The sequence below is a fragment of the Euphorbia lathyris genome, chromosome 8 (genome assembly GCF_963576675.1).
Source record: "Euphorbia lathyris chromosome 8, ddEupLath1.1, whole genome shotgun sequence".
Taxonomy (NCBI): domain Eukaryota; kingdom Viridiplantae; phylum Streptophyta; class Magnoliopsida; order Malpighiales; family Euphorbiaceae; genus Euphorbia; species Euphorbia lathyris.
Genome location: NC_088917.1, coordinates 25,300,225 through 25,324,301, shown reverse-complemented (window position 1 = coordinate 25,324,301; position 24,077 = coordinate 25,300,225). Strand labels below are relative to the sequence as shown.

Genomic DNA, 24,077 nt, shown 5'->3' with positions numbered 1-24,077 from the left:
ATGATTGTAAATCTTTATTACAAGATTTAGAGAACTATATTGTCAATTATGTTAAAAGACCAACAACAAGGTTTAGAGAGTTGTAGTGTCAATTTTGTTAAAAGATCAACAACTGAGCATCTCCAATGGGGTATAATAAACCACTCAATATGTCCCATTGTATCGCACTCTTCCATTGGAAAGAGTATGATAAAAAGTAATAATTATCAACCCCTTAATGTTTATTGAGCTTTTGCTTATTTATTTATTTATTTATATATATATATATATATATATATATATTATTTTAAAATGATATGATTGGTTTAATTAATTGGTGGATCAATTATAATTGGTTTAATTAATTGGTGGATTCTTTGTAATTGTTGGGTCCATTATGATTGAGTGGTTATTGAGTGGATCAATAAACTTATTTTTCTTTCTAAAAGAACAATTTGTATTTAAATTTTAAGAAGAGATATTTTTTTGTCTCTTGTTAGAAGAACTATTCGTAGTTTTTGAATTTATGCAGAACACTCCACATTTTTCATGTACGTGTCTTCTTATCACATGTATGTGTCTTCCTGCAAGAATTTCTAAATTTCCAGAGCACTTCATATCTTCTATGTACGTGTCTTCTCATCACATGCACGTGTCTCTCTGTAAGAATTTCTAAATTTCCAGAGCACTCCATATCTTCCATGTACGTGTCTTCTCATCGCATGTACGTACCTCTCTGCAAGAATTTCTAAATTTTCAGAGCACTCCATATCTTCCATGTACGTGTCTTTCATCACATGTACGTGTCTTTCTGTAAGAATTTCTAAATTTCCAGAGCACTCCACATATTACATATACGTGTTTTCTTATCACATGTGTCTCATTATAAAAAAATTCTAATTGTCTAGAGCACTCCACGTCTTCCATGCAAATATGGTACTTGTTGGCACCCGTTCTAAACTTTTATATGCCCCTGAATTTTCAAAAATTACAAATGCCTTCCGATTGCTTTAATGACTTATAGTAAACAAAATCCAAATCAAGCCCTTCTAAAAATCCCCCAAACCTCAGCCCTTGACCATTTGACAATACACACACGCACTTTATATGGGCCGAACTACAAACCCAGAGAACCTTCCATTACCCTGCTTTCTCAGCTCAGTATCACCGGAGGCGCGCGATGTGGGACAGTGGGAGCGTGTGTATATATCGCTCCAAATTATCGCCATTTGTACTGTATAATTTCCCGCCTATCCCCTCTACATTTCCCGCTCTGAAAACCCTAACCCTAACTGACCATACCAATGGGGAAGAAGCAACAATCCGCCGGCGATGCGGCCACCGATCCCAAGAAGCGAAGGCGTGTCGGCTTCTCCAATATCGGTTGGTCAATTCAGCTCCCGTTGTTTCTTTTATTGTTTATGTACATTTTTCTACCCAATACTTATCTCTACTCTCTCCAGTTTAATTTGTTTCAATTGCTCTGAGATGCAGTTTTTTTTTTCTCTGATGAAATTTCCTGCTCTGAGATGCAGTTTTTTTATCTGTTAGTACTGAAATAAAATGGTTTATGCTGCAGATGCAGGAGTCGAAGCCAAAGAATGCATTAAAATTTACCTGGGTATGACCATTTTTATGCACGTTATCTAATCTCTTTGTTTTACTTGGTTTTATTCTGTTCATGCCAATCCATAAGTGCAGAGTGGGTCATTTTTGCCTCGGTTGGTTTATTTGTTCTAGGCTATTTGCTTAGTACCTGTTTGCTGTGCGTCTACTTTCTCTATTTGATTGATTAGAAAATGCAGTGAATAAATGAACCTATGTTGAACGGACACTCCTCGTCACTAACACTCGTTCAAGTTCCTTGGAAAAGAATATAAGGACCAGAAGAACATAATTTTCATCCACCTAGATTAATGGACTATAAATAGGAGATAAGCTTATTTTGCCTTTATTTTGAAGGACTTGAGGGAGGTTAAAATGTAAGCAAGCTTAACTTTGGCTCAAACATTGCCAAACAGTGTTCTTAGCTTTGTTCTGTTCTGTCCCAAGAAGAACTACCATGATATGCTTCGTTAATGAATAGGCTCATTAGCTGGCTCTGTCTGCTTCTGATTACGGTGGTTTGAGTTTTCTTATTGCTCCTTTGAGCACCTCTTTTCTTCTTTATATGTGGACCCTATGTCTTTCTAACTTTCTTGGTTCCTGGTGTTATAGTTTCTAGCAAGGAAGAAGTGGGAGTTTCAGAAAGTTTTTGCATTGATCCAGTTGATTTGAATGGGTTTTTCGATGAGGATGGAAAAATATATGGTTACAATGGATTGAAGGTATTGATGTTTTTCTGTCAATTTATATGCATCTACAATTGGCTTAATGAGCTCATAATGTGTAAGCCATACAATTTATCTTGAATATGTTACCTGTTCCCCCAACATTATTTCTCTGCATAATCCATTACAATTCACGCAGATAACCATCTGGATTAGCAGCATAACTTTTCATGCATATGCTGATATTACATATAAGAGCACATCTGATGTAAGTATAGGAATTTTGTTAATTTAAATATCTCATTTCTCTTGGATTCACTTTATATACCTTAGTGTGCTATTGTTTGGTGTTGTAGGGGGGAAAAGGAATCACAGACCTGAAAACTTCTCTTCAGGTATACCTGAGGCCTGTTTTTAAACTTACTATGTTTTTTGTGGTATCATTGGATTTGTTTAGTTGAGTTGGTCCTTTTACAGAACATTTTTGCTGATACTCTTGTGGATAGTAAGGATGACTTCCTTCAATCATTTTCTGCTGAGACTGATTTAATTAGGTACTATGTTCATACGCTACTTGTCTGATCATCAAGATTTTATTCATGTTACAGTGCTGGTTTTCCCCTCTCTCTATATAATGTGTAGTTGACAATTTCTATGCTTCAGATCCCTTATCTCAGCTGGGGAAATGTTGCAACATAAAGCTGCTAATGGTCATAATGGAGAATTTCATAGTCATTTGGAGGGAGCTGCTTCAGATTTAAAGGTGATTTTTTCTTATTTAGCTACAAACACTATTCTGTGCTGTGATTCTCTCATATTCTTTTTCCAAATCCTATACTTTCAGAAAAAGTTTGCCATTAATGATAAAATAAAGGGTAAACAAATATAACCTCCTTGAGGTTTGCACAAATACATCAGTACCTCCCTATGTTTAACCTATTTAGTTTATACCTCCCTGTATTTTGTCTCCATCATATTATGGTGTGCCAGATCATCATTTTGGGTGCAAAAAACGCATAAAGAAGGGGAGGTCATAATGTGATGGATAGGCAAAATGCAAGGAGGTATAAATTAGATTAGAAAATATAGGGAGATACTGATGTTTTTGTCCAAACCTCAGGGAGGTTATAATTGTTTACCCTAACATCAATGATATTGTCACTATTTCATAAATACAAATGTGTCCACAATAGTACATAGGGAACTAGAAAGTCCATGATCAGATGTCTATGCAGAGTATCTAGTACCTCGATGAGCTTGGTGGAGGGATGTATGGATCTTGCTTTTTATTAATAGTTTCAACGACTATTTATATTTTATCCAGTCCTTTTCTGGAATATCAGTTTGCTGACATTTTAATATTTGAGTTATAGTCCCATGCTTAATGTGATGTACTACTTCTTTAGGTAGTTCGTATGGTGATGGGCAATGATGGTGCTGGCCTCCTTTACAGTCGCTTGATTCCTCTGGTTCTTCTTCTTATTGATGGTATTTCCCCTGTTTGATAATACAACTTAAATATTTCAGTTAAGTCACGTAATCACTTATTCTGGTAAGTCAAAAAATTTAACTTAAAACATTATCGATTAATATTTTTAAATTCAGTATTCTTTTTTAGTATTTATCAAACAGTTATATCATTTCCACTACTTATTTTATAATATATTTTTAACACTTAAAATTCAGTACTTGAACTTCTTTTTTAGTTATATCAAACAGCACTTAGTCTATGAAGCCTTATTTTATTGCATTAATCCTCATGTCCCAGGTGCTCATTATGTTTTTTGATAACCAGGTAGCAACCCTATTGATGTTGTTGACCCAGGATGGGAGATATATGTCCTAGTTCAGGGAAAAAAGGATGAACATGAAACAATTCAAGATAGAATTGTAGGTTTTACAGCACTTTATCGCTTCTTTCATTACCCTGATAAAACACGATTGCGACTCAGTCAGGTTCGTTTAATTCCTTGTTACATTATTTTAACATGATGGAGAATTAAAATTATGACTCCTTAACAAGCTATAGTGGATATCATTTTTGCAAATACGTACCTTTTTCATAGTAAATTTGATGAAATGTCTTGATGACAGATCTTGGTGCTGCCACCATACCAACACAAAGGTTATGGTAGATACCTTGTTGAAGCGGTCAACAATGTTGCAATTTCTGAAGATGTTTATGATTTTACAGTGGAAGAGCCATTAGATTACTTTCAACATGTGCGTACTTGTACTGACATACAACTTCTTCTTGCTTTTGATCCAATTCAGGATGTAGTTAAATCCGCTGTTTCAACTCTGAAACATGGAAAACTATCAAAGGAAACTCACGTCCCTCGATTTATGCCACCTTCAACTGCAATTGATGATGTTAGGAAAACTTTGAAAATCAACAAGAAACAGTTTCTTCAATGTTGGGAGATTTTAATTTATCTAGGCCTACATCCTGAAGACAAGTGCATGGAGGATTTTGTGACGATCATTTCAAATCGTGTGAAGACAGATATCTTAGGGAAAGATTCTGAAAGCCAAGGCAAGAAGGTGACTGAAGTTCCAACCGATTATGATCAAGAGATGTCGTTTGTCATGTTTAGGTCAGGGAATATAGAATCCCATAGTGTTGAGATGGATGAAAATCAAGCAAAACAGAAAGAGCAGCTGCAAAAGATGGTCGATGAAAGGGTCGAAGAGATAAAACTAATTGCTCAGAAGCTGCGCCCTCTCTGAACTGTTGTGGAACGGTCCAATAGAACAGTCGTTGGAATGTCAATGCATCTTCCGAAAATGAGGTTCCGTAGATTTGGTGAACTGAGGCTAGTCTGCAAATGGTTGAACTGTAGCTGAGTTTGTTGTTAAGATTTGATGTAGAAGAGTTGCTGATCAATATTTAATATAACCATCTAAAGTTTGTATTTTACAATTCTCATTCAATCAAATAGATGCTACTGCAAATTCCAGCTTTCCCATCTGTTTAAACGCAGGGCAGAAGGCTGCATCCCTTTTGTTACTGCTAGTTATATGATAGCTGCTAATCTTGCACCAAAAATTCATTATTTGGGCACATTCAAGAACTCTTGGAGTTGTAAAGGAGTCAGAGATAAGGAATGAAATGATTTCCCCATGTCCATCTTGTGAAGATTTTACTTTTAATATTAAATATTAAAATAAACCAAATTAACAAAAAAATAATTATATTATATCAATTATTATAAATAATATGTATGATTTTCTGTAATTAGTATTATAATTAAATGGCAGCAGCTATGGAACCTCATTTTATCGGGCATCGGAATCCTGGCGTTTTATCGTAAAATGGCAGCAGCTGAACTCAAGAAAAGGTGCTGCTGTTTGTGGACACCGAGAACCTGTTCCTCGGTGGATAAAACCTCCTCACGGCAGCCTCAAATGTAATACTGATGCTAGCTTCAGGGACTTGCGGCAGACTGGCCAGGGTGCGGTGTTGAGGCGGGACAACGGAAGTATGGTGGCCTATTGCTGCTGCTCTACAGAAGAACTGCTGGAAACTGATATCGCGGAGGCTATGGCACTTAGATGTTCGATAAACTGAGCTCTTCAATTTCAAAACGGAAGAATTATATTCGAAACGGATGCTTTATCGGTGATGCACAGCTTCTACTCGCAGAAGGAAGACAGATCAGTTTTTGGCAAAGTTGTGCAAGAATGCTGAGATCTTTTAGCTAATACACAGGATACTAGTGTAGTTTTTGCTCGGTTAGCGAATGAGGCGGCTCATACAATAGCTCGCCACTCCCATTCCTTTGCTACTGAGTTTTATCTAGGACATTTCTAGTTAATAGAAGTATTCTTTGATTTTTAAAAAAAGTATTATAATTAAATGGGACAAGGTGTAAAACTGTTCCTAACGTTTACCGCTAGGAGCAAGTCATCCACACTCCGTAAGTCATTTTATCACTCATTAGTAACGGATCATTCCACTAGATGCGAAAACAAAATATAAATATTAATCTCCAAATCTATTATTAAATCATATAAAATATAATTTTTTTTAACAAATTGATATACAATTAGTGCAGAATCAAAAAAAACAAAATATACGTGTTTCAGATAATGTCTGAAATTGACCTAACTTGACAACGTTAGGTAAAATAGCTCTTGACTGCCAACCTAAGGGTAAAATTGCATCAGTTTAGACATTAGTAAAATTGCTCCTGACTTTAAACATTAACAGTATTTTTTGCATCTTATGCCTAATTAAATTTATTAAGCATAAAAAATAAATCAATATATACATATATATTTGTTTATTTATTTATTTATCCTCACAAACTTGAAGATTGGAGCTCTGCGCAGGAATAGGGAGGCATTTCATCCCTACTTTATTAATAGGCAAATTATTAGAAGCATCGAGTACTTTTCATACATATCTTGCCATATATAACATGAATACACGTATTCAATTTGAATTGGAGTCCCCCAAATGACATGGACACCCAGGTGCTTAATATAAGAACTCTTGACAACTCAATTTTTTTATTATTTTTTTAATATCTTTTGCAATTTAAATATTTTGCGAAATGTATTTTTCCGGCCTTCAACTTTCTACAATATGATTTTTGAGTTCTTTGCTTTTGAAGCATAAAAGTTTACTTTTCTCAATTGGGTTCCTGCCTGCATAAAATAACTCAATTAAGTCAAACTTATTAAATAAGTCTGAAAAGAAAAGTTAAAGGCTCAATTAGATTAGAAATAAGAGTTCAGATGGTTATTTCAAGAAAAATAAAACATCAAGACTGATAATTTCGAGGGTTTAAATATGCATTCTGCCTAAATATTTACATGTAACTCAAGAAGTACAAAAGTGGCAACTAATTAATCACTCAGATTTTGATTGAATGACACTAAATCTTGTGGACGCTGAAACCTGCATCCTCAGACAAGTTATCCTTCCAATTCTCAAATTCAGAACCACCAAACACCAATTGCTTAATTCCTACATGGCTGTCAAAACAAAATCAAACTTAGAACATAATAATGTTAATAATAGGTTGCAGGTTCATACGCATAGCCTTTAAGACAACCTCACAACCGTAGAGTACATACATAACAAAGGTAAACATTTTTGTCATATAAGCTAAGTGTCCGTTTGGTTCTCCTTTTTATAGCTCAATTTTGTTTTTTCATTCCACACCGTAGAACATAAATATTTAGTTAGGATTAAGAAACATCTGTTGATAGCTATTTCGAAAGAAAACCAGCCAATTTCTACAAGCAACACCAAACAATTAACATTAAACAGGCCCCCTAAGTATGGTAACTTGCCGTTGGCAATGGATAATAAGGAAAATGCTTTAGAAGTTTCAAATGAACTGAGGATGGACATAGGTAGCTTACTCGGAGCTTATCTGTGTCAAAGCATTGATCAAAACATCCAAAATCAATGCCTCTGCAGTGCCAATATCCACCCTGCAATGTTTTGGTTCACATTATCAAGCAAGAGAAATACACTAATGTACCCTTAAATACTGAAAATAATGTAATCTAGTTCGTTAAAGCAATCCTTATACCATATTCGTGCCAAGTTATCTTGAATCTCAAAATCCCCTATGTTGTAAAATGTGGTTGGGTTCACATTTGCTCCCTGAATAGCATCATAATTCGGTCTTCTTTCGAAAGTTGATTGGGACAACTGGAAACCGAAGCATGAGAGGCATTAATATGAATGATACGAATATGCTAATTCAGTTCTCAAAGTTTTTCCTAGGGGACTGACAAAAAAATTCAGTTCAAGAATTTAAAATCATGGAACAAAACTTACTTGCATATTCATGGAATTACATCCACCAAGGCGTCCAATGATGTGCCAAGCGCGAATTGTCTGTATGTCAGCCGGATTACATACATTGAGAAATTTCATAATCAAATACTAAGCAGTATTGTGTTCAAGAGGAGCTACTTACATCACAGATTAAAGCGATATCTTTCTCTAGCGGACCATTGTAGAATTCAAACCAAATGTAGGAGTTTGAGAAATCAAAGCTGGTGATGTTGGACATACAAGCAAGTTAACAAAACAGGAGTAATAATGACCCATTCATACTACTATTTAAAATGAAAATAAAGCATAATAAAAGTGGGAAAGAAAAACGATTTGTTTTAGCCGTATCATGCTGGAAAAGAGGCTTTTCTCGCTATAAGTAGTTCCCTTCATCTTTGAACAACCTAGAGTCAATTGATGATGGGTTTGGCAACTCCAAATGCAGCAGATATGTCGAACACAGAGTATACTGCTATCATAAAATTACATCTTATAACATCTATAGATAAGTGAGTAAGGGAACAGGGTAATAAAACACATCCATGACTCCTAAACTATAGCGCTACTAACATTATGGCCTCCAAACTTTATTTTGTGACACAAAAATCTTTGAACTTTATGTTATACTAACATTAAAGTCCAAAGAAAATCCATTTAAAAAAATGTGATTTGGACAAATTGAACTACATGACTCTCTTTTTATCCGTGTCACCATAAATTATAGTACATATCTCCAGGTTTTAACGGTTTTTATGTTAAGTTCAAGGATTTTTAAGTCTCGAAATGAAATTTAGTAGCCATAATGTTAGTAGCATAGCATTATAGTTGTGAGGCCATGGATATATTTTACCCTTAAATTTGAAACATCCTTCAAAGTTCAAATCCATCTAGGTATAACTTCCTTCTATAGTCTCATAAATCATTACCATAAGCAGCAGATAAACTCACTCACTTGTTGAATGTAACCTTCATAGGCTTATCTGAACCAGTCTTTGTATGCAAAATTTTGTTCCTTTTCTTCCTCACTCTCTCCTCCACCTGCAAAATCATCATCCCAATAGAATAAGAAACAGTCATTTACCTAAAAGGATAAAGCCTGAACATAAATATAAATCAAACCAAAAACGAAAAGTAAAAAGAACTTGCCTTATCTCGAGCTTTTTGGGGATCATTGATACAATCCCCTAAAATTTCAGCGTATTCAGGGTCTCTATCAAAATTCTTTTCTCCTGGTCTCCCTTTATAGTCTTGTCCATCATCGTTGTAGTCATAACTACCAAAGAAATCATCATCGGAATTCACTTGGCTTCCCTCAATTTCGCACTTCACTCTTTGCGTACTTCTCCTCTGAGCTTGATTCTGTTTAGCAGCAGAGAGTGAATCGGTGGTTAGAGCAGAGTGGTTGTGCTTTGGAAATGCGATGAGTGGAAGTCGAGAGGAGATACGGTGACAGGTAAGTTTGGGGTGAGGGTAAAGAAATGATGCGTAAGCACAAGGCTGAAACTGAAAGACAATCATTTGAGAAGGATTAAGGAAGCTGAAGTTGGGTTTATGATAGAGTGAGGTTTTAGGCACTTCGGACTTTTGGAGGAGAAATATGCCTAAGCCCTTCTTTGGGAGCAAATTACAAATCTAGACCAGTTGACGGGTCTATTAACATATTTGATACATTTTATTTCCATTTTATCAAATTAGACATTTTCATCTATTTTGGACAAAAAATACTCTTAGTTCTATATAACCTAACCTCCAACAACCTCATTTTCAATTATTTCAAATTCTTACAACAAAATTTATCAATTCAACCCAAGATCTAAGCATATTCATACATCATTCAAATTCTTTCTTCATTTTATATACACATTATTCGAATACGCAGTTGGTTAGTTGAATGTTGTTGCGTTGAATCTGTCATTATCTGATTTCCCCATTCCGCTCGATATGTCGCATTTAGTTGTTGTAAATGCAACATGTGTCGTCGCACCTACGACAACATTGCATTCAATCGTATTTCTTGTCGCATTTTTTATCGCAATTGATTTATCATTGTCGCATTTGATTTATCCTTGCGACAATATTGTTTTGATTATGTGTTCATTTCATAAATGCAAAAGTATGTCAATCAAAGAGAAGTGTACGTGTTTTTTTATCTTAGAACGGCCAATGGAACACAGTGAGAGATGTGATGACATATGTCGGTGGTAAATTGAAGTTGCTGGTTTTGTCAACATAAATTGATTTGCAAAAGTTAAAAGAAAAAGTTTATATTGCAATGCTTGTTGATTCAACATCATACGACCTATAAATATCTATGCAAGGAACATACGGTCCAAATAAAGTGCATGGAAAAGTAGCACCTATTGATGATGATGAAGATGTTATGGGATTTATAGAGTAATACTGAATGAATTCGACCGATTTGATTCCACTGTATGTTACTCTAAGTCTACGAACAATAGATGTGGAAGTATTGCGATGCCATGAGGACGGGCATGTCAGTCCGAGCAAACCACCAGAAGTAAGTTATGATCCCACTATCGAAATTGATACCCGTAGGCATGTTAATTTTGATAATGATGGTGGAAATGATGATGATTATCAAAATTACGATAATGATGATTATGATAATCATGATCATTATGATGAGCATTATGATAATGATTATTGTTCACTACTAGAAATTCATGAATATGTGATGGAATGTTGTGGCGGAAATTATTCCATCACGCATGTGAGATGGTATTCCGTCACAGATGGTTCCGTTACACGTGAGAGACGGAATTTAAGACGGATTGAATTATTTTGTCAAAATATAGTGGCGGGAGAAATCCCGCCGTCTTTTGAGACAATAAATGAGACGGAATTATTTTTGTCTCAAATCTGTGACTTTTTTCATACAGAATGTTTTATTGGACTCATTTTTCACATGCCTAATTTTTTCTTCTTCCCTGTGATATGCTCTCAACAGAAACCTTAAACCCTTTCAAGAATCATTCGATTCTCAACTAGAAGGGTGATTCTTGACCTAAAACCTTCATTCTTCTCTTCAAACTTGGTTATTCACTTTAAATTTATAAGACTCCTACCAAGCATTGAAACCACAGTTAATTTCACATTCACCATCATCGACGGTTTTTGTACTGGGTTTTAAGAAATCTCTTATTTCAAACATTAATACTTCCATTATCAGGTAAATTTCAGCTTTTTGGTTTTTATTTTGCTTCTTGTTCTGGGTTTGTTGTTGCTTTATGTTCTTTGTATGGATTTGTTGTTCCTAAGCTTATTGTTCTAGGTTTGTTGTTCTATGTTTATTGTTGCTTTATGTTATTCTGAGTTTGTTGTTGCTTTATGTTCTTTGTCTGGGTTTGTTGTTCCTAAGTTTATTGTTCTGGATTTGTTATTGCTTTATGTTATTCTGGGTTTGTTGTTCCTAAGTTTGTTGTTGCTTTATGTTCTTTGTTTTGGGTTTGTTATTGATAATTTCATCCAACATGGAGGCCTTTCCTGTTATCTATTTTGAAAACAAAACTCACATGAAGCTATCAGATATACACATCACCTAAAGGGGAAAATAAAAGACAATAATACCATATATAGAAAAATGTGTTCTTCTTCTTCTGGAATCCAAATCAATGGTAAAAATGTTACGGGTACCTGATTAGAAACAGCCTTAGCCATGCTACGGAACTCCTTCCTCATGACTGACTTGTGTAGCAAACTTGCAGGTTTGTTCTGCTTCTTAGTCTTCGAGGTCGCCAGCACCACCTGAATGCTAACAGTCTTCTTATTGGCCAATCCTGATACCAAAATACAAAACCAATTCATATTTCAAACAATTACAAGCCCATAACTTAACGCAATTGTTTCAGAAAAGCTTTAAACCCCTGAGCTATCAAAAATATTTGTGAGCTATTATCTTACCCTCTGAACTATTACTGTTACCTTCTGTACTAATATTTTGTAACATTGACGTATAGCAATCAAAGACACCTTAAATATTCACATTTGACAATTGCTAATTGCAACACAACTGTTATAATATTTCGCCTATCTGCATAGTCGGTTCAATTTTCATATAATATTTCGCACCCGCAAAACAATTGTTTCTCCGTTTCTACAAGTTGGAGAACATAAATTCTTATCCACTGATGCACGATTTGATGGGACTCCTAGCATACACGCTAAATTGGACCAAATATGCAAACATTTCTTATAAGTCAGAGCCAAATAATACTTTAAGCCTCAAAAAAATTGTATTTACCAGAGTACTTGAAAGAGTTGAGGTTGTACAGGTTGTTGCTCTCCTTGCTAAACTGAAGGCCGGCGTTGCCTCTGCCAAACTCTTTCACAAGAAATGAGTTATTCCTCTTCACAATCTCCCAAATCAACTGCCCTGGAACTGTCGCCATTTTCAGCCACCTATTTCACAACTGTGACACAGAAAAAACACAATTAGAGGTAGTATCATAATATAGAAATGAAAGAGAAAGAAGATCTGAATGGAGAATAGATACAGATCTGAAAATTGAGAACTTACTCCTGATGAGGAGAGAAAGATGTTGAAGAGGAGGGTTTAAGACGCGCGTTTCTTTGAATTGAGTTCAGGCGTCGATTTTGTAGTCCTTCAAAAACCCTAATCGTTGATGAAACAAAACGAATCGTTTAATGACTTTCTTGTTTTTAGTAAATATCCAACTTGACCGCTCGCTATATACCACGGGTTAAGAAGAAAACAAAAAAATTATATTTAAACCCTTAATTACTTCAAATTTTATTGATTAAACTCTTAAATTTTTAAACGTTCAAACACATTAAGGTTTTACTATTTTAAATTTCAATTAATTTTTGAACACATCAAGCCGTGATATTTTAAATAAACACATTAAATTATTACAAAAAAAAAATTGTTTTTAACCTATTAAAAAAATAAAACCATCCAGTTATGTTTGTGATTCAATGATTATTTAGAACGTGAAAATTTGTCAGCGTGTCACTATTTTAACTAGACCTCGGCATGGGCCGGGCTCGGGCCTGTCGGGCTTGTGATCAAATCTGATAAGCCCAAGCCCAGCCCAAGCCCACAATAATATAGTCGGGCTCGGGCTCGGATGGGCTCGGGCCTAACAAAGGATCCCCAAACCCGCCCGCCCAAGCCCATATATATTTAAAAAAATCAATTAAAATAAAATAACAATTTTTAATTCAAACAATATAGATTAGTAATTGAATCCAAACAATAATCCAATATATTACCCAACGAAACACAAATTGTACATAACAAAACATTACAAAACAATTTATGAATCCAACAAAACATTACACATTTATAGCATTTAATTCAAATTTGAGTTTAAAGAAAGTAAAAGTGCAGAGTCAGAAATCTGATCAACATTGAGTCTAACCATAGTCCGTTGAACTAACCATGGTTAAGGACTGGTATTGGTAGCAAAATAGAGACAGTAGAAAAAATCGTTGTATCTAATACATCATATGTGGATAATGGAAGCAGAAAAAATCGTTAAACTACTCCTCTGAAGCTACCTAATAATACTAGACTTGTCATCAATAATCTGAACAAGTAGAAGAACAAGATATTAAAATCTCTTGTCTTACGTTTTCAACAATTTATAATTATCATATCACTTTAACACTTATTCACAACAACAACTTACAAACTATTCTTTACATGGATCCATCATTTACAGATATCAGAAGGAGATGGATACAGATCTGTGACACCAGAATCTAAAATATTAGCCTCATCATTTTAACACTACTGTCCAGGTCGAAATAGAAAGCAATACTCACCGATTTCTCGCGCGACGGTCGAAGGACGGTTGAGGAGAGGGGCGCGATATGCCGGTCAGTTGAGAGGCGGTTGAGAGCCGGCGGTCGATTGTTGAGGAGAGCCGGCGGTCGATTGTTGAGGAGAGCCGGCGGTCGATTGTTGAGGAGAAGCGGCGAGTTGAGGAGATGAGAGGCGGGATTTGTGTGAGGGAGGAGATGAGAGGCGGGGATTTCTGATATGTGATTCACAATTTGTGGCGTAGGGTTAGATAATTATTTTTTTTGAAACAAGGGTTAGATAATTATTAATTAAGTTTATATATATATATGAGATATTTAATTTAAATAATTAAATTTATAAATATATATATAACGGGCCGGGCCGGGCCAGGCTCTCCGGGTATTTACGTATCCCAGGCCCGCCCATTTACTAGGCGGGCTTAATCGGGCTTGGACCGGGCCGGGCCTGACACTGATTTTATGTGTCCAGGCCCGGCTAAATGGGCATGGGCTCGGGCCGGGCGGGCGGGCTCACCGACCCATGGCGAGGTCTAATTTTAACACATTATCTTGTACATAAATCATCATGTCAACAATATTATCGTATTCAAAAACCTTAAAACATATGATCTCAGACCACTTTAGTGAGGTGTACACGGAAGAGATCCCTCTTCGGGACTGTCTACATACTACCTCCAGTTTCCCAACTATCTCTAGCCGACACAGACTGAGATTGTCTAATGCTTTCGTTCGTGAGGGGGTTCAAGCAGCACTTTTTGACATGGCTCCTTCCAAAGCCCTCGAACCTAATGGTTTTAATGCAGGCTTCTACCAAAGCCTTTGGACCAAATTGGGTGATCAAGTCAGCGATTTAATCCTCACCGCTCTAAATACAGGTAATTTTGATCAAAATATTAATATGACATTGATCAGAATTTGGGAATTGCTAGTTATCGGAAACTTCTTTCTTTTAACGACTCTTACCCAGTCTATTTCGTTAGGCAATAATCAAACGAGTTGGCTCATGCTTTTGTTCAATCTTTCTATTTATCTTCTTGTCAATAGTGTTTTACCGAGTTTTATTTTGCATGCCTTGTTGAACTTTTACCCTATTGAGGCTTATCGATAGATTTTGCTTTAAAAAACTCAAAAGATCACTTAATTGAATTGTTTAATCACTTAGTTACTTTAAGTGCGTTTGATAATTGCAATTCTTTAACCTCCTAAAATATTAAGTTAAAAATTATTTATTTTTTTTTAAATTTGCGCACAATGCGCTTACATTAAAGAAGAAAGAAAAATCCACACTAAACCCAGATATGATTCGAACCCATGACCTCCCTAGTCATAGGTAAGCTCACAACCACTAGGTTAAGAGTTTCACCACAAAAAATTATTTATTTTGATAAGTTAAACTATTTAATTTAAAATTTCAAGCTAAACATTATTAATTACTCCCTCTTTGTCCCATATTATATAAGTCATTATAAAGATTTTTATACAAATTAAGAAATATAATTAATATAGAGTTAAATTAATAAATTTACATTAGTCAACTTAAAAAAAATTCTCTCATTATATATGGTTGAGGAATAAGCATTGGAATGTTATATTGAAAAACAAACAAAATTTTTTTTCAGTGATTGAATAAAAAAACCAAACTAGAAATTTTTGAAAAACTAAAACGATTTATAGTTTGAAAAAAAGTCACATTCATTTTTTTTAGAGAAAAAAAGGAAAAAACAAAACACCACAACAAGTTAGCCCGTGATTAATCTAGGAAAGCTAACTCCTACATTATCTTCCGAAAGCAAAAATAAAATTGATACATCATTACATCATTTAAACATTTTCAACACTTACAATATATGGAACATTTAAAATTTAAGACTTAAACATTTTCAACACTTACAATATATGGAACATTTAAAATTTAAGACTTATTTTTTTAGCTTTAATTTTTAATAACAAAATTGATGGACTTTCCACTTTTAAGCTTAGAAACAAAATCGATGGACTTTCCACTTTTAAAATATCCATAACATTTACAGAAAGCGTAATTTTACCTTTAACGTTGGTAATCAAGAGCAATTTATTCCTAACGTTGGCAAGTTGAGCAATTTTAGATATTATTATTATAAACCACGTACTATTTTGTTCCTTATTCTGCACCAATGGTACATAAATTGATTTTAAAAAAAAACTTTCATATTTTTATGATTTAATAATAGAATTGAAGATTAATATTTTTAAATTTGGTGAAATATTTGAATTTTTTTGTCCAACTCGTACAAAATACAATATATATATCTATATCTATATATATATATATATAATAAATTTTACGTTTAATGTTACTAATGAGTAATAAAACGCCGTGCGAATTGAGATTTCCAGAAGCAGAGATTATGCTTCTCGGCCACATGGCATGTGACGCACATGGAAAGTGTAGTGATAAGAATTCATGACTAAGAAGACAATTTAATGAATAATTTTTCTATTGCACTTAACTGTCAATATTAAAAGTAAAATATTTTAGATATTAAAAGTAAAATTGTTTTTAGATATAAGCATTACGAGCATATTTGCATCTTTATCTTTGAAACAATAAAGAAAGTAAAAAAAAAAAGTTTGAAGACTTTAGCTGTAATTTACCCTGAAATACTAATTTCTTATAGCTAAAGTTGAGTGACTGACAGGTTCTTATTTTACACCAGCGCAGCGCAACGTGAAAAAGTAAAATCTCAAGTATTGCTTGTATCCTGGTTCCTGTGTTCGGGCCTTGGGGATTTGGGGGTTTAACCTTAGGTTTCTGCTGGTTATCGAAAGGAAGAGGAAAACAGAAATAGTGGGGGAGAAATGGGGAGGAGGATATTGAATGAGGCGTTGAGGAAAATTGTGAACGCCGAGAAGAGAGGTAAAGCTTCGGTCGAGTTGAAGCCAATCTCTACCGTCATGTCTTCTTTCCTCAACATTATGAAAGATCGAGGTATCTAATAGTTTGCTTTAGGTTTTCTATTCATTTTCATGTATTGGTACTGGAACTGGTGATGATATACTGATTTTCTCTATACAGTCTTCGTAGATTTTCTTCAATCAATTTAGGTTTGTTTTTAGCTGATTTTTGTGTATTTTTTCTTTCATGTGGATTGTTCACTGCAATTTCCCATTTGGCAATGCATATTTGATTCCATCTACTAACTATGTTCCACATATTCAACATTGTGATCTAATTATCAATTAATTCCTTGTTTAGTATTAGCGGCTTTCAGCATATTGATCCTAGAAGAATTTTTTTGGAGCCTCTTGATATTATTCGGTAAAACAAAATTGATAATTTGAACAATTTCATTAGACCTGTTTGAGTTGAGATATTGGTCTTGCTTTTAATTACTGAAAGCAAATTATTGTTACATATTTTAAGAGCTAGCTAAATTAAATAATCACGGTCATAGTAATCAAAGGTGCACCTCAGCTGAAGACTCTGTTCTAGAGACTTGTGCCTTTGTGAGTCTAGCGCCTTGTTGGAGCCGCTCCTAGGCACTGTTTTATAAGCCAACCAATTCTTTTAGGAAGTTAAGAAGTGGTTGTTTCAATCTCAGCCCTTCCCTATCTATATCATTTACGGTTGAAGGAAGTGCTTATCATACTATAGTAGGAAAAAACTTCATGAATACCTCTGGTTCAAGTGCTAGGCCTAGGCCAAAGTAGAAGGCTAAAGCACCATCTTCTAGTGTTCGAGAAAGAACTCCTACAGTTCTTAGAGATGAAGAGGAAGAAGAATCTAGCTTTGTAGATAAGTATCTTGAAGATGAATTTGATATTGGAGATGCTGATGGTGGTGGTAATGACTTTGATGAGTGTTGAATAGGGAGAGTTTAGTCTTGATAGGAAGTAGTTATTAGACTGTTAGTTTATTAACTTAGGACCTGGTTGAACTTTAGTCTTTAGATTTAGAATCTATTATGAAAACTTAATCGTTAATTTGGAATTTATTTCATGTTAGATTTTTATTTATTTATTAAGGTTATGGAAGTGGATGGATACTTATATCTCCAATATCTTTTCTACGATCTCCATTAAATAAGTCATCAAAATAGGACCTCCATCGTTCCTTGATATCCTTATCTCCAACTAGGACTTTCTGGTCCACATCCTTCACACATTTAACTTTTCCGAGATCTCGCGTCTTCCTATCTCTCATCCGAGCAATTCTATATATGTCTCTTTCCCCTTCTTTCGTATCCAATCTGGTATACAGATCCCGATTCACCTTTGCTCTAGCATCTCGTATGACCTTCTTTACTTCCCTTTTAGCCTCTTTGTATTTTTCGTAGTTCTCGTCATTTCGGGACCAAGGCTTTGTTGTTGTTGTTGCTATTGTATTAATTGCTGTTATTTGTGATTTTATATAATAATTTTCTTTAGAGCACCTTGTGTTGCTCAGGTGCACGCCTGCACCTTGCGCCTAGGCTCCAAAATCCCCTGGTGGCTTAGTGTGCCTTTAATAACTATGATGATGATCATAGCTGAACTTGAAGCCATTATACTATCATTTTATACCTAGTAAAAAGATGATCTGTAGGTCAACAATATGATATTGTGGATATTTTAAGTTTATTTGAAATTGTGAATGTAGAGATTATATGCAATTGAATTAATAAAAACGAACTTTGGATTTATAGTATTTAGCTCTGCAATAGAATAGTAGGTCAGTTCTGTGATGAATTTTTTAGCCTTCTTTTGGCCTATTGTGTATACTAGTGAGCTATGATACGTTTGCTTTCAAGTTTCAATATTATATGCAGTATTTGGGCACCTTTGCTTTATATGTGATTAGGCTCCAACAGACTTTGATGATTGGTGGACCTTAGGCTTAATGGCATTGCATAAATATGATTTTGATGTAAAGAGCCCTGATATGTCTATCACAAATATACCTTAGGCTTAATGGCATTGCATAAATATGATTTCGATGTAAAGAGCCCTGATATGTCTATCACAAATATAAGATACAGTTAATCCAATTAATCTGAGATTTCTAAGCTAAAATTCATACACAATTTGGTGATAAGTAGCAACCTTCTCCAGTTCATTCTTCTATTTTAATTTATTATTTTCTGTAATCAGCATAATCTTCATTTTTCTTGCGCCTGACAGAGCAGCTTTTTGTTGTCTCTTGCTTCAGTTAAGTGTTTGTGTTTCAGTAGGTGCAGGGTATTTTTTTTAATGCCTATTGGTTTGACCAAGGACTGGGTTTTTGGTTAAATTTGCAACTGCAAAGAAAAATTTGAAGAAGTTTCAACAGTTAATGTAATCATATTGGTCAATTTTTTGATGTTGAGATTAAAAATTACTTTTCCCTTCATAGTAGCGTAAATACTGCAATAGTCACCCAGTAACACTAGCAGATGCTGACTGATAAGCCAAATTTAAAGTATATGATTTTATTTGTTTATGCTGAGCTGACATACTTTTTGTTTCTTCTAGTAGTTTGTTTTTGTGATTCTTGTGTTTTCTTGTTCTTTACTGTTTGTTATACATTGAAGTGGTTTTCAAGGTATACTCATGTTTTAACTGTTTTGCAAAAGCATTGAAGTGAGTGATTTTTTTTTTTTTTATATTTATCATTCATAGAGGGCGAGCCTTGGCGCAACGGTAAAACGTTGTTGCCGTGTGACCAGAGGTCACGGGTTCGAGTCTTAGGAGCGGCCTCTTGCCAATTAAATTGGCAAGGGAAGGCTTGCCCCCAATACACCCTTGTGGTGGGACCCCTCCCCGGACCCTCGCTCAGCGGGGACGCGTAATGCGACCGGGCCGCCCTTTTTTTTTTTTTTTTTTTTTATCATTCATGATGAGCTAAGAGGGTGAGCCTTGGCGCAACGGTAAACATTGTTGTCGTGTGACTGAGAGGTCATGGGTTTGAGTCTTAGGAGCGGCCTCCTGCCAAAAGAAAATTCGCAGGAGAAGGCTTGCCCCCCGATACACCCTTGTGGTGGGACCCCTCCCCGGACCCTCGCTTAGCAGGGACACGTAGTGCACCGGGCTGCCCTTTTTATTCATGATGAGCTAGTTCCATTGCAATACATATATTACATTAGTTATATGATATATGTAATAATATAACTTATATCTTATGTTTAATTATTGATACTAACAAATTATCATCTAAAGTGTTATGTGAACAGTTTAATTATTTGTTTCCCTAGTGGTGCGTGTGTGATTGTGTACCTCTGGTGTTATACTGTGCCTTGCACTTTTGACAAACAATGTTTATTCAATAATGAAACATACCATTACCAGCTGCTATTGTCTTAATTTTTCTTTGCAATAAATTGTATTTCTTGACTTTCATGTTGGAGTTTTTGAGCTATTAATTAATTTACCCTATGTCCGACTTTTTCGGTGCTTTTAAGTTTTATAATATTTTTTTTTTCCAGGATATATCAAGAATTTTTAGGTTTTTGATCCACACAGAGTGGGCAGGATAACGGTTGAACTGCAAGGCAGGGTAAAAGATTGTCGGGCTCTGACTTACCGGCAAGACATCAAAGCAAAGGAAATAGAAGAATACAGATTGCGGACACTTCCTACGCGTCAGGTTAGTCTTTAATCTTTGTTACATCAATTATGCAATAATAATCTTGTTTGTTTGATACTATGTAATTAGTGATTTCATCACTTCATTTATATGTTTTTTTTTTTTATTTATCAATGTGCAGTATGGTTATGTTGTGATAACTACTCCAGATGGTGTACTTGATCATGAACGGGCAATGGAACGGAATGTTGGTGGTCAGGTTCTTGGTTACTTTCATTAAACGTCTATCCTTCTCTTGTGCACTACCGGAGAGTTGCCGGACAAAAATCGTCAAGTATTACAGTTGTTTTAACTTTTAAGGATTAATTTTCTATCAAACCATGATGAATGGTAGAAGTAGCTTTTGGTGTCAATTAGTCCTCCTTCAGTAATTGGACTTCGATTAAATAACCAATTACTTGAGATCTTACTTTTTTTTTTTTTAAGATAAAACGAAATTTATTAAGAGATAATCAACGAATTATAGAGAAAAGGAGGGGGAAGATTCCCAACTCCCATGTTCATACGAGGAACTCACTGCTCGTCTCAGAACATGAGCAGAGACGTACGCTGAACGTTTCACAAAACTGACATAGCAGTTATCAAGATCTTGTAAGAGGGATTTACAGTCCTCAATGATGTGACCAAAATACGAACAAGCAGACAGAACCTTTACTAAAGCATGTGTAACCAATAGACTATCGATTTCTACAAGAACGTTGCTCCATCCTTGCTGCTGCACCCAGTGTAATGCCTCCCGACAAGCCATAGCTTCGGCTAGTAATGCGTACGGGGGACAGTCCATGAGCCCATTTCGTCTCGCCCTGAATAGCCCTTTGTGTCCCAAGCTAGCATCTCGTACCCAACACTCTGGTCCTCATAAAAAATGGCAGCATCAACATTCACTTTGAGCTGTCTCGATGCCGGATGCTGCCAGTAAGAGGACCCAACAGACCTGGTGTGCAGCGGTGAGGTTTTAACTCGTGCCTGACACCATTGAGCCAAGAAAGTGGTGGCACTACTGAACACTACCATTTCATTTCACGCATTCCATATGGCCCATCACAGAATCGTTGCATGATCATGCGCCCTACAGTCCGCCAAATTAGCGATTGGGAGCCAAAAGCTCGAGAAGTCCTGACATATAGCACTTACATCACTGATTTAATGAAAAATGCCATAACTCACGTGCTTTTACACAACCAACAAGGTATGGAAAAGGGTTTTCAGACATCATCTCGCACCTCGGCCAGCAGTCAATCACCGACACAAATCGAGACTGTAATACCGCCATCGTGGGAAGACAATCAAAAGCGGCCTGCCAAAGTAAGTTGTGAACCTTCGGAGGTACCGCAAGCTGCCAGATCGATCCCCCTGTCAAATGCTGAGCCCCTCACACTCGCAGCCGTATGAAGACCGTTTGCTTTCACATAACTTGTTTTAACGAATAGACCTTATCCCCCGCACTCTCCCAGTATCATCAGTCATGCTTATGACTGAGTGAAATTGGAGTTTTAAGAATCAGTAGCTGATCTCTATCACTAAATAAATCTCGCAACACATCATCATCCCGCTGGTTAGAATCAACACTCCTCAAACTCTCCACTTTTGTATCCTCCATACCCGGCAGACACTGACTTCCAGTGCACGGGTTCTCATCCTGAAGCCACGATGAATTCCAGATAGGTGTTTCCGCCCCATTTTCGATCGCCCATCGCATTCCCGAGCCAAGCAAGCTCCTCGCTTCATTATACTACGCCAAATAAAACTGGGTTCTGCTTAACCTGCACCATTCAAAAATTCAGAGTTCGGCTAATACGTGGCTTTGTAAACCTCTGCCACTAATGACTCAGGGTTTGTCATTTATTGCACCCATGCTTTGTAAGTAGAATTTGACAAAATTTAGTTAATTTTTTTAAATCAGTAATTGAATTTGACAAAACTAAAGCTGAAAGTATAAGATTATAGGTAAAGGCTATGCTTACTTTGTTTTTTACAAAGTAAACCTTACTTTGTGTGTTTTCACCATTTGATTAATTTTATGCTCCATCATCCAATGGTGAAAACACACCAAGTAATGGTACTTTGTCAAAAACAAAGTAACCATAGAAGGCACCTAAGATTATATATTTAGAAAAAAAATATGGGATGACAAAATAAACATATAAGAATTAGTTAAATGTAAAATAAAATTCAAGATTTTTAATGTAATTTCTTAGTTTGACATAATTTTTTCTAAAAAAAGGATAGATATAGTGGATTGATTGGTTGAATGTAATGTGAAATTGACTTTTTACATTAGTTATAAAATTACAATTAGATCATACTATCAAAATTAATTCTCAATATGTTAATATTTTTTTATATATCATAAATAAAATATCCTTTTACATCCTAATTTCAAAGTTCTAAACATTAAGAAACCTTGTTTTTGAAAAAAAAAAATATAGTTAGGAAACGGAAAAGAAACGAAAACGGACACAAAGCATGAAAACACTAGTGATAGGGAGTTTTCATACAACATAGCAAATGTTTTAATATCACAAAGATTGGTTAGTTTTTCTTGTTGCGTCATTTGCGATCCACATTAGCCCTGTGGCATTAAAGTAGAAATGCAACATTATGTTATGTTTTCAACATTATTTTTTATTTGCTATCTATATTATTTATATATAAACAACAATATGTTATGTTTTTAGGGTTAACTCTTCATTTTATCTTTTGTAAGTTCTTCCACCTCATTTTCTTTATATCTTTGTATTTTTCCATCTTTACTTAATCTCAACTTCTTCATTACTAAGAACCTTTGATCTTCTTTCTTCTATTCGAGAAGAAATGCAAGTTCGGTAAGCAAATCGGAGAAGATCTATCTTTTTTTTCCTTGTAATTTGATTTTCTTCTCCTTGTTTGTTGGTGTATTGAGATAATTTGTTAGAGGATTATATAATAAAATTTAGGTAAAACTATGTTGAAATCTACAAACTCCACTTCACTTCGATCTCAATGTCGACTTGGTTGTTATTTATTCAGTTTATAATGTCCGAAAAATTGCTTTTTTTTTCTTCAATTTGCTTTCTTCAACTTGGTTAGTTAAATGGGAACTTTGAAGTTGATCCAAATTTCATAGCGATTCAAATTCATTGAAATTATACTGATGCTAAGTTGATCCAAATTTAGTTGCTTCTTTTTTCTATTAATTTTGAAAGACAATTCTATAATTTTGAAGTTGATTATTGTTTTTCAGATTCAATTCTAACTTATTTCCATAAATTCAATCATTTTATCTTCGTAATCTATTTCAATTTGGATTTTGAGGTTTTATTTGTTAATTAATCTCGTAAAACTTCTAAGGAAGTGTGGTATTAAAGAAGAAAAACCAATCAATCTTTATGGTATTAAAGAAGTGAATAATGGAGTTACTGGTGGTTTATAAGGTAAATTAATATATATATATAACTATTATTTATTCTCTTAAATTATTTCTTTTTATTTTATATATAATATATTTAAACTAATATTAAATATTATTACCAATATTGTACCTTTTCAAAATTGTACTATTAACCATAAAGTTTATTAAAAATAAAAAATTCACATTTGTAATTCTACATATCTTTAACAATTTTATAATTTTTCAATCATATTTTTTTAAGGAAAAAGT

At 34.8% G+C, this 24,077-nt stretch overlaps 2 protein-coding genes and 1 pseudogene across 4 annotated transcripts; 2 read left to right on the top strand and 1 right to left on the bottom strand.

Moving 5' to 3' along the window:
* Positions 1 to 1,089: 1,089 nt before the first annotated feature.
* LOC136202962 (histone acetyltransferase type B catalytic subunit) lies at positions 1,090 to 5,214 on the top strand. Of its 2 annotated transcripts, none has more exons than XM_065993982.1 (10): positions 1,090 to 1,402; positions 1,559 to 1,600; positions 2,197 to 2,306; positions 2,449 to 2,517; positions 2,606 to 2,644; positions 2,727 to 2,803; positions 2,913 to 3,012; positions 3,656 to 3,737; positions 4,045 to 4,205; positions 4,344 to 5,214. In XM_065993982.1, the coding sequence occupies exons 1-10, from the start codon at positions 1,312 to 1,314 to the stop codon at positions 4,977 to 4,979; spliced, it is 1,407 nt and encodes a 468-aa protein (XP_065850054.1). In that variant the 5' UTR covers positions 1,090 to 1,311; the 3' UTR covers positions 4,980 to 5,214. The 2 variants fall into 2 exon arrangements, with proteins under 2 accessions (XP_065850054.1, XP_065850055.1); XM_065993983.1 differs by having other exon boundaries at positions 1,095 to 1,362.
* A 1,737-nt stretch (positions 5,215 to 6,951) lies between these two features.
* LOC136202963 (uncharacterized) lies at positions 6,952 to 14,122 on the bottom strand. Of its 2 annotated transcripts, XM_065993986.1 has the most exons (12): positions 13,858 to 14,122; positions 13,722 to 13,779; positions 12,587 to 12,682; positions 12,311 to 12,479; positions 11,704 to 11,846; positions 9,196 to 9,408; positions 9,002 to 9,087; positions 8,192 to 8,270; positions 8,050 to 8,109; positions 7,799 to 7,920; positions 7,626 to 7,697; positions 6,952 to 7,232 (listed from the first exon to the last, which is right to left on the bottom strand). In XM_065993986.1, the coding sequence occupies exons 4-12, from the start codon at positions 12,456 to 12,458 to the stop codon at positions 7,133 to 7,135; spliced, it is 1,023 nt and encodes a 340-aa protein (XP_065850058.1). In that variant the 5' UTR covers positions 12,459 to 12,479; positions 12,587 to 12,682; positions 13,722 to 13,779; positions 13,858 to 14,122; the 3' UTR covers positions 6,952 to 7,132. The 2 variants fall into 2 exon arrangements, with proteins under 2 accessions (XP_065850058.1, XP_065850056.1); XM_065993984.1 differs by lacking the exon at positions 13,722 to 13,779.
* Positions 14,123 to 16,575: 2,453 nt separating this feature from the next.
* Positions 16,576 to 20,846, top strand: LOC136203049 (small ribosomal subunit protein uS8my-like; annotated as a pseudogene).
* The last annotated feature ends 3,231 nt before the right edge of the window (positions 20,847 to 24,077 follow it).

Coding starts and splice junctions, on each gene's coding strand:
- LOC136202962 (XM_065993982.1), top strand. CDS start 1,312: ATGCGGCCACCGATCCCAAGAAGCGAAGGCGTGTCGGCTTCTCCAATA. Junction 1,403..1,558: donor TTGTTTCTTTTATTGTTTAT/GTACATTTTTCT, acceptor TTTATGCTGCAG/ATGCAGGAGTCGAAGCCAAA. Junction 2,307..2,448: donor ATGGTTACAATGGATTGAAG/GTATTGATGTTT, acceptor CAATTCACGCAG/ATAACCATCTGGATTAGCAG.
- LOC136202963 (XM_065993986.1), bottom strand. CDS start 12,458: ATGGCGACAGTTCCAGGGCAGTTGATTTGGGAGATTGTGAAGAGGAAT. Junction 9,409..11,703: donor CTAAGGCTGTTTCTAATCAG/GTACCCGTAACA, acceptor GCTGCTAAACAG/AATCAAGCTCAGAGGAGAAG. Junction 8,271..9,001: donor ATGAAGGTTACATTCAACAA/GTGAGTGAGTTT, acceptor CAACATCACCAG/CTTTGATTTCTCAAACTCCT.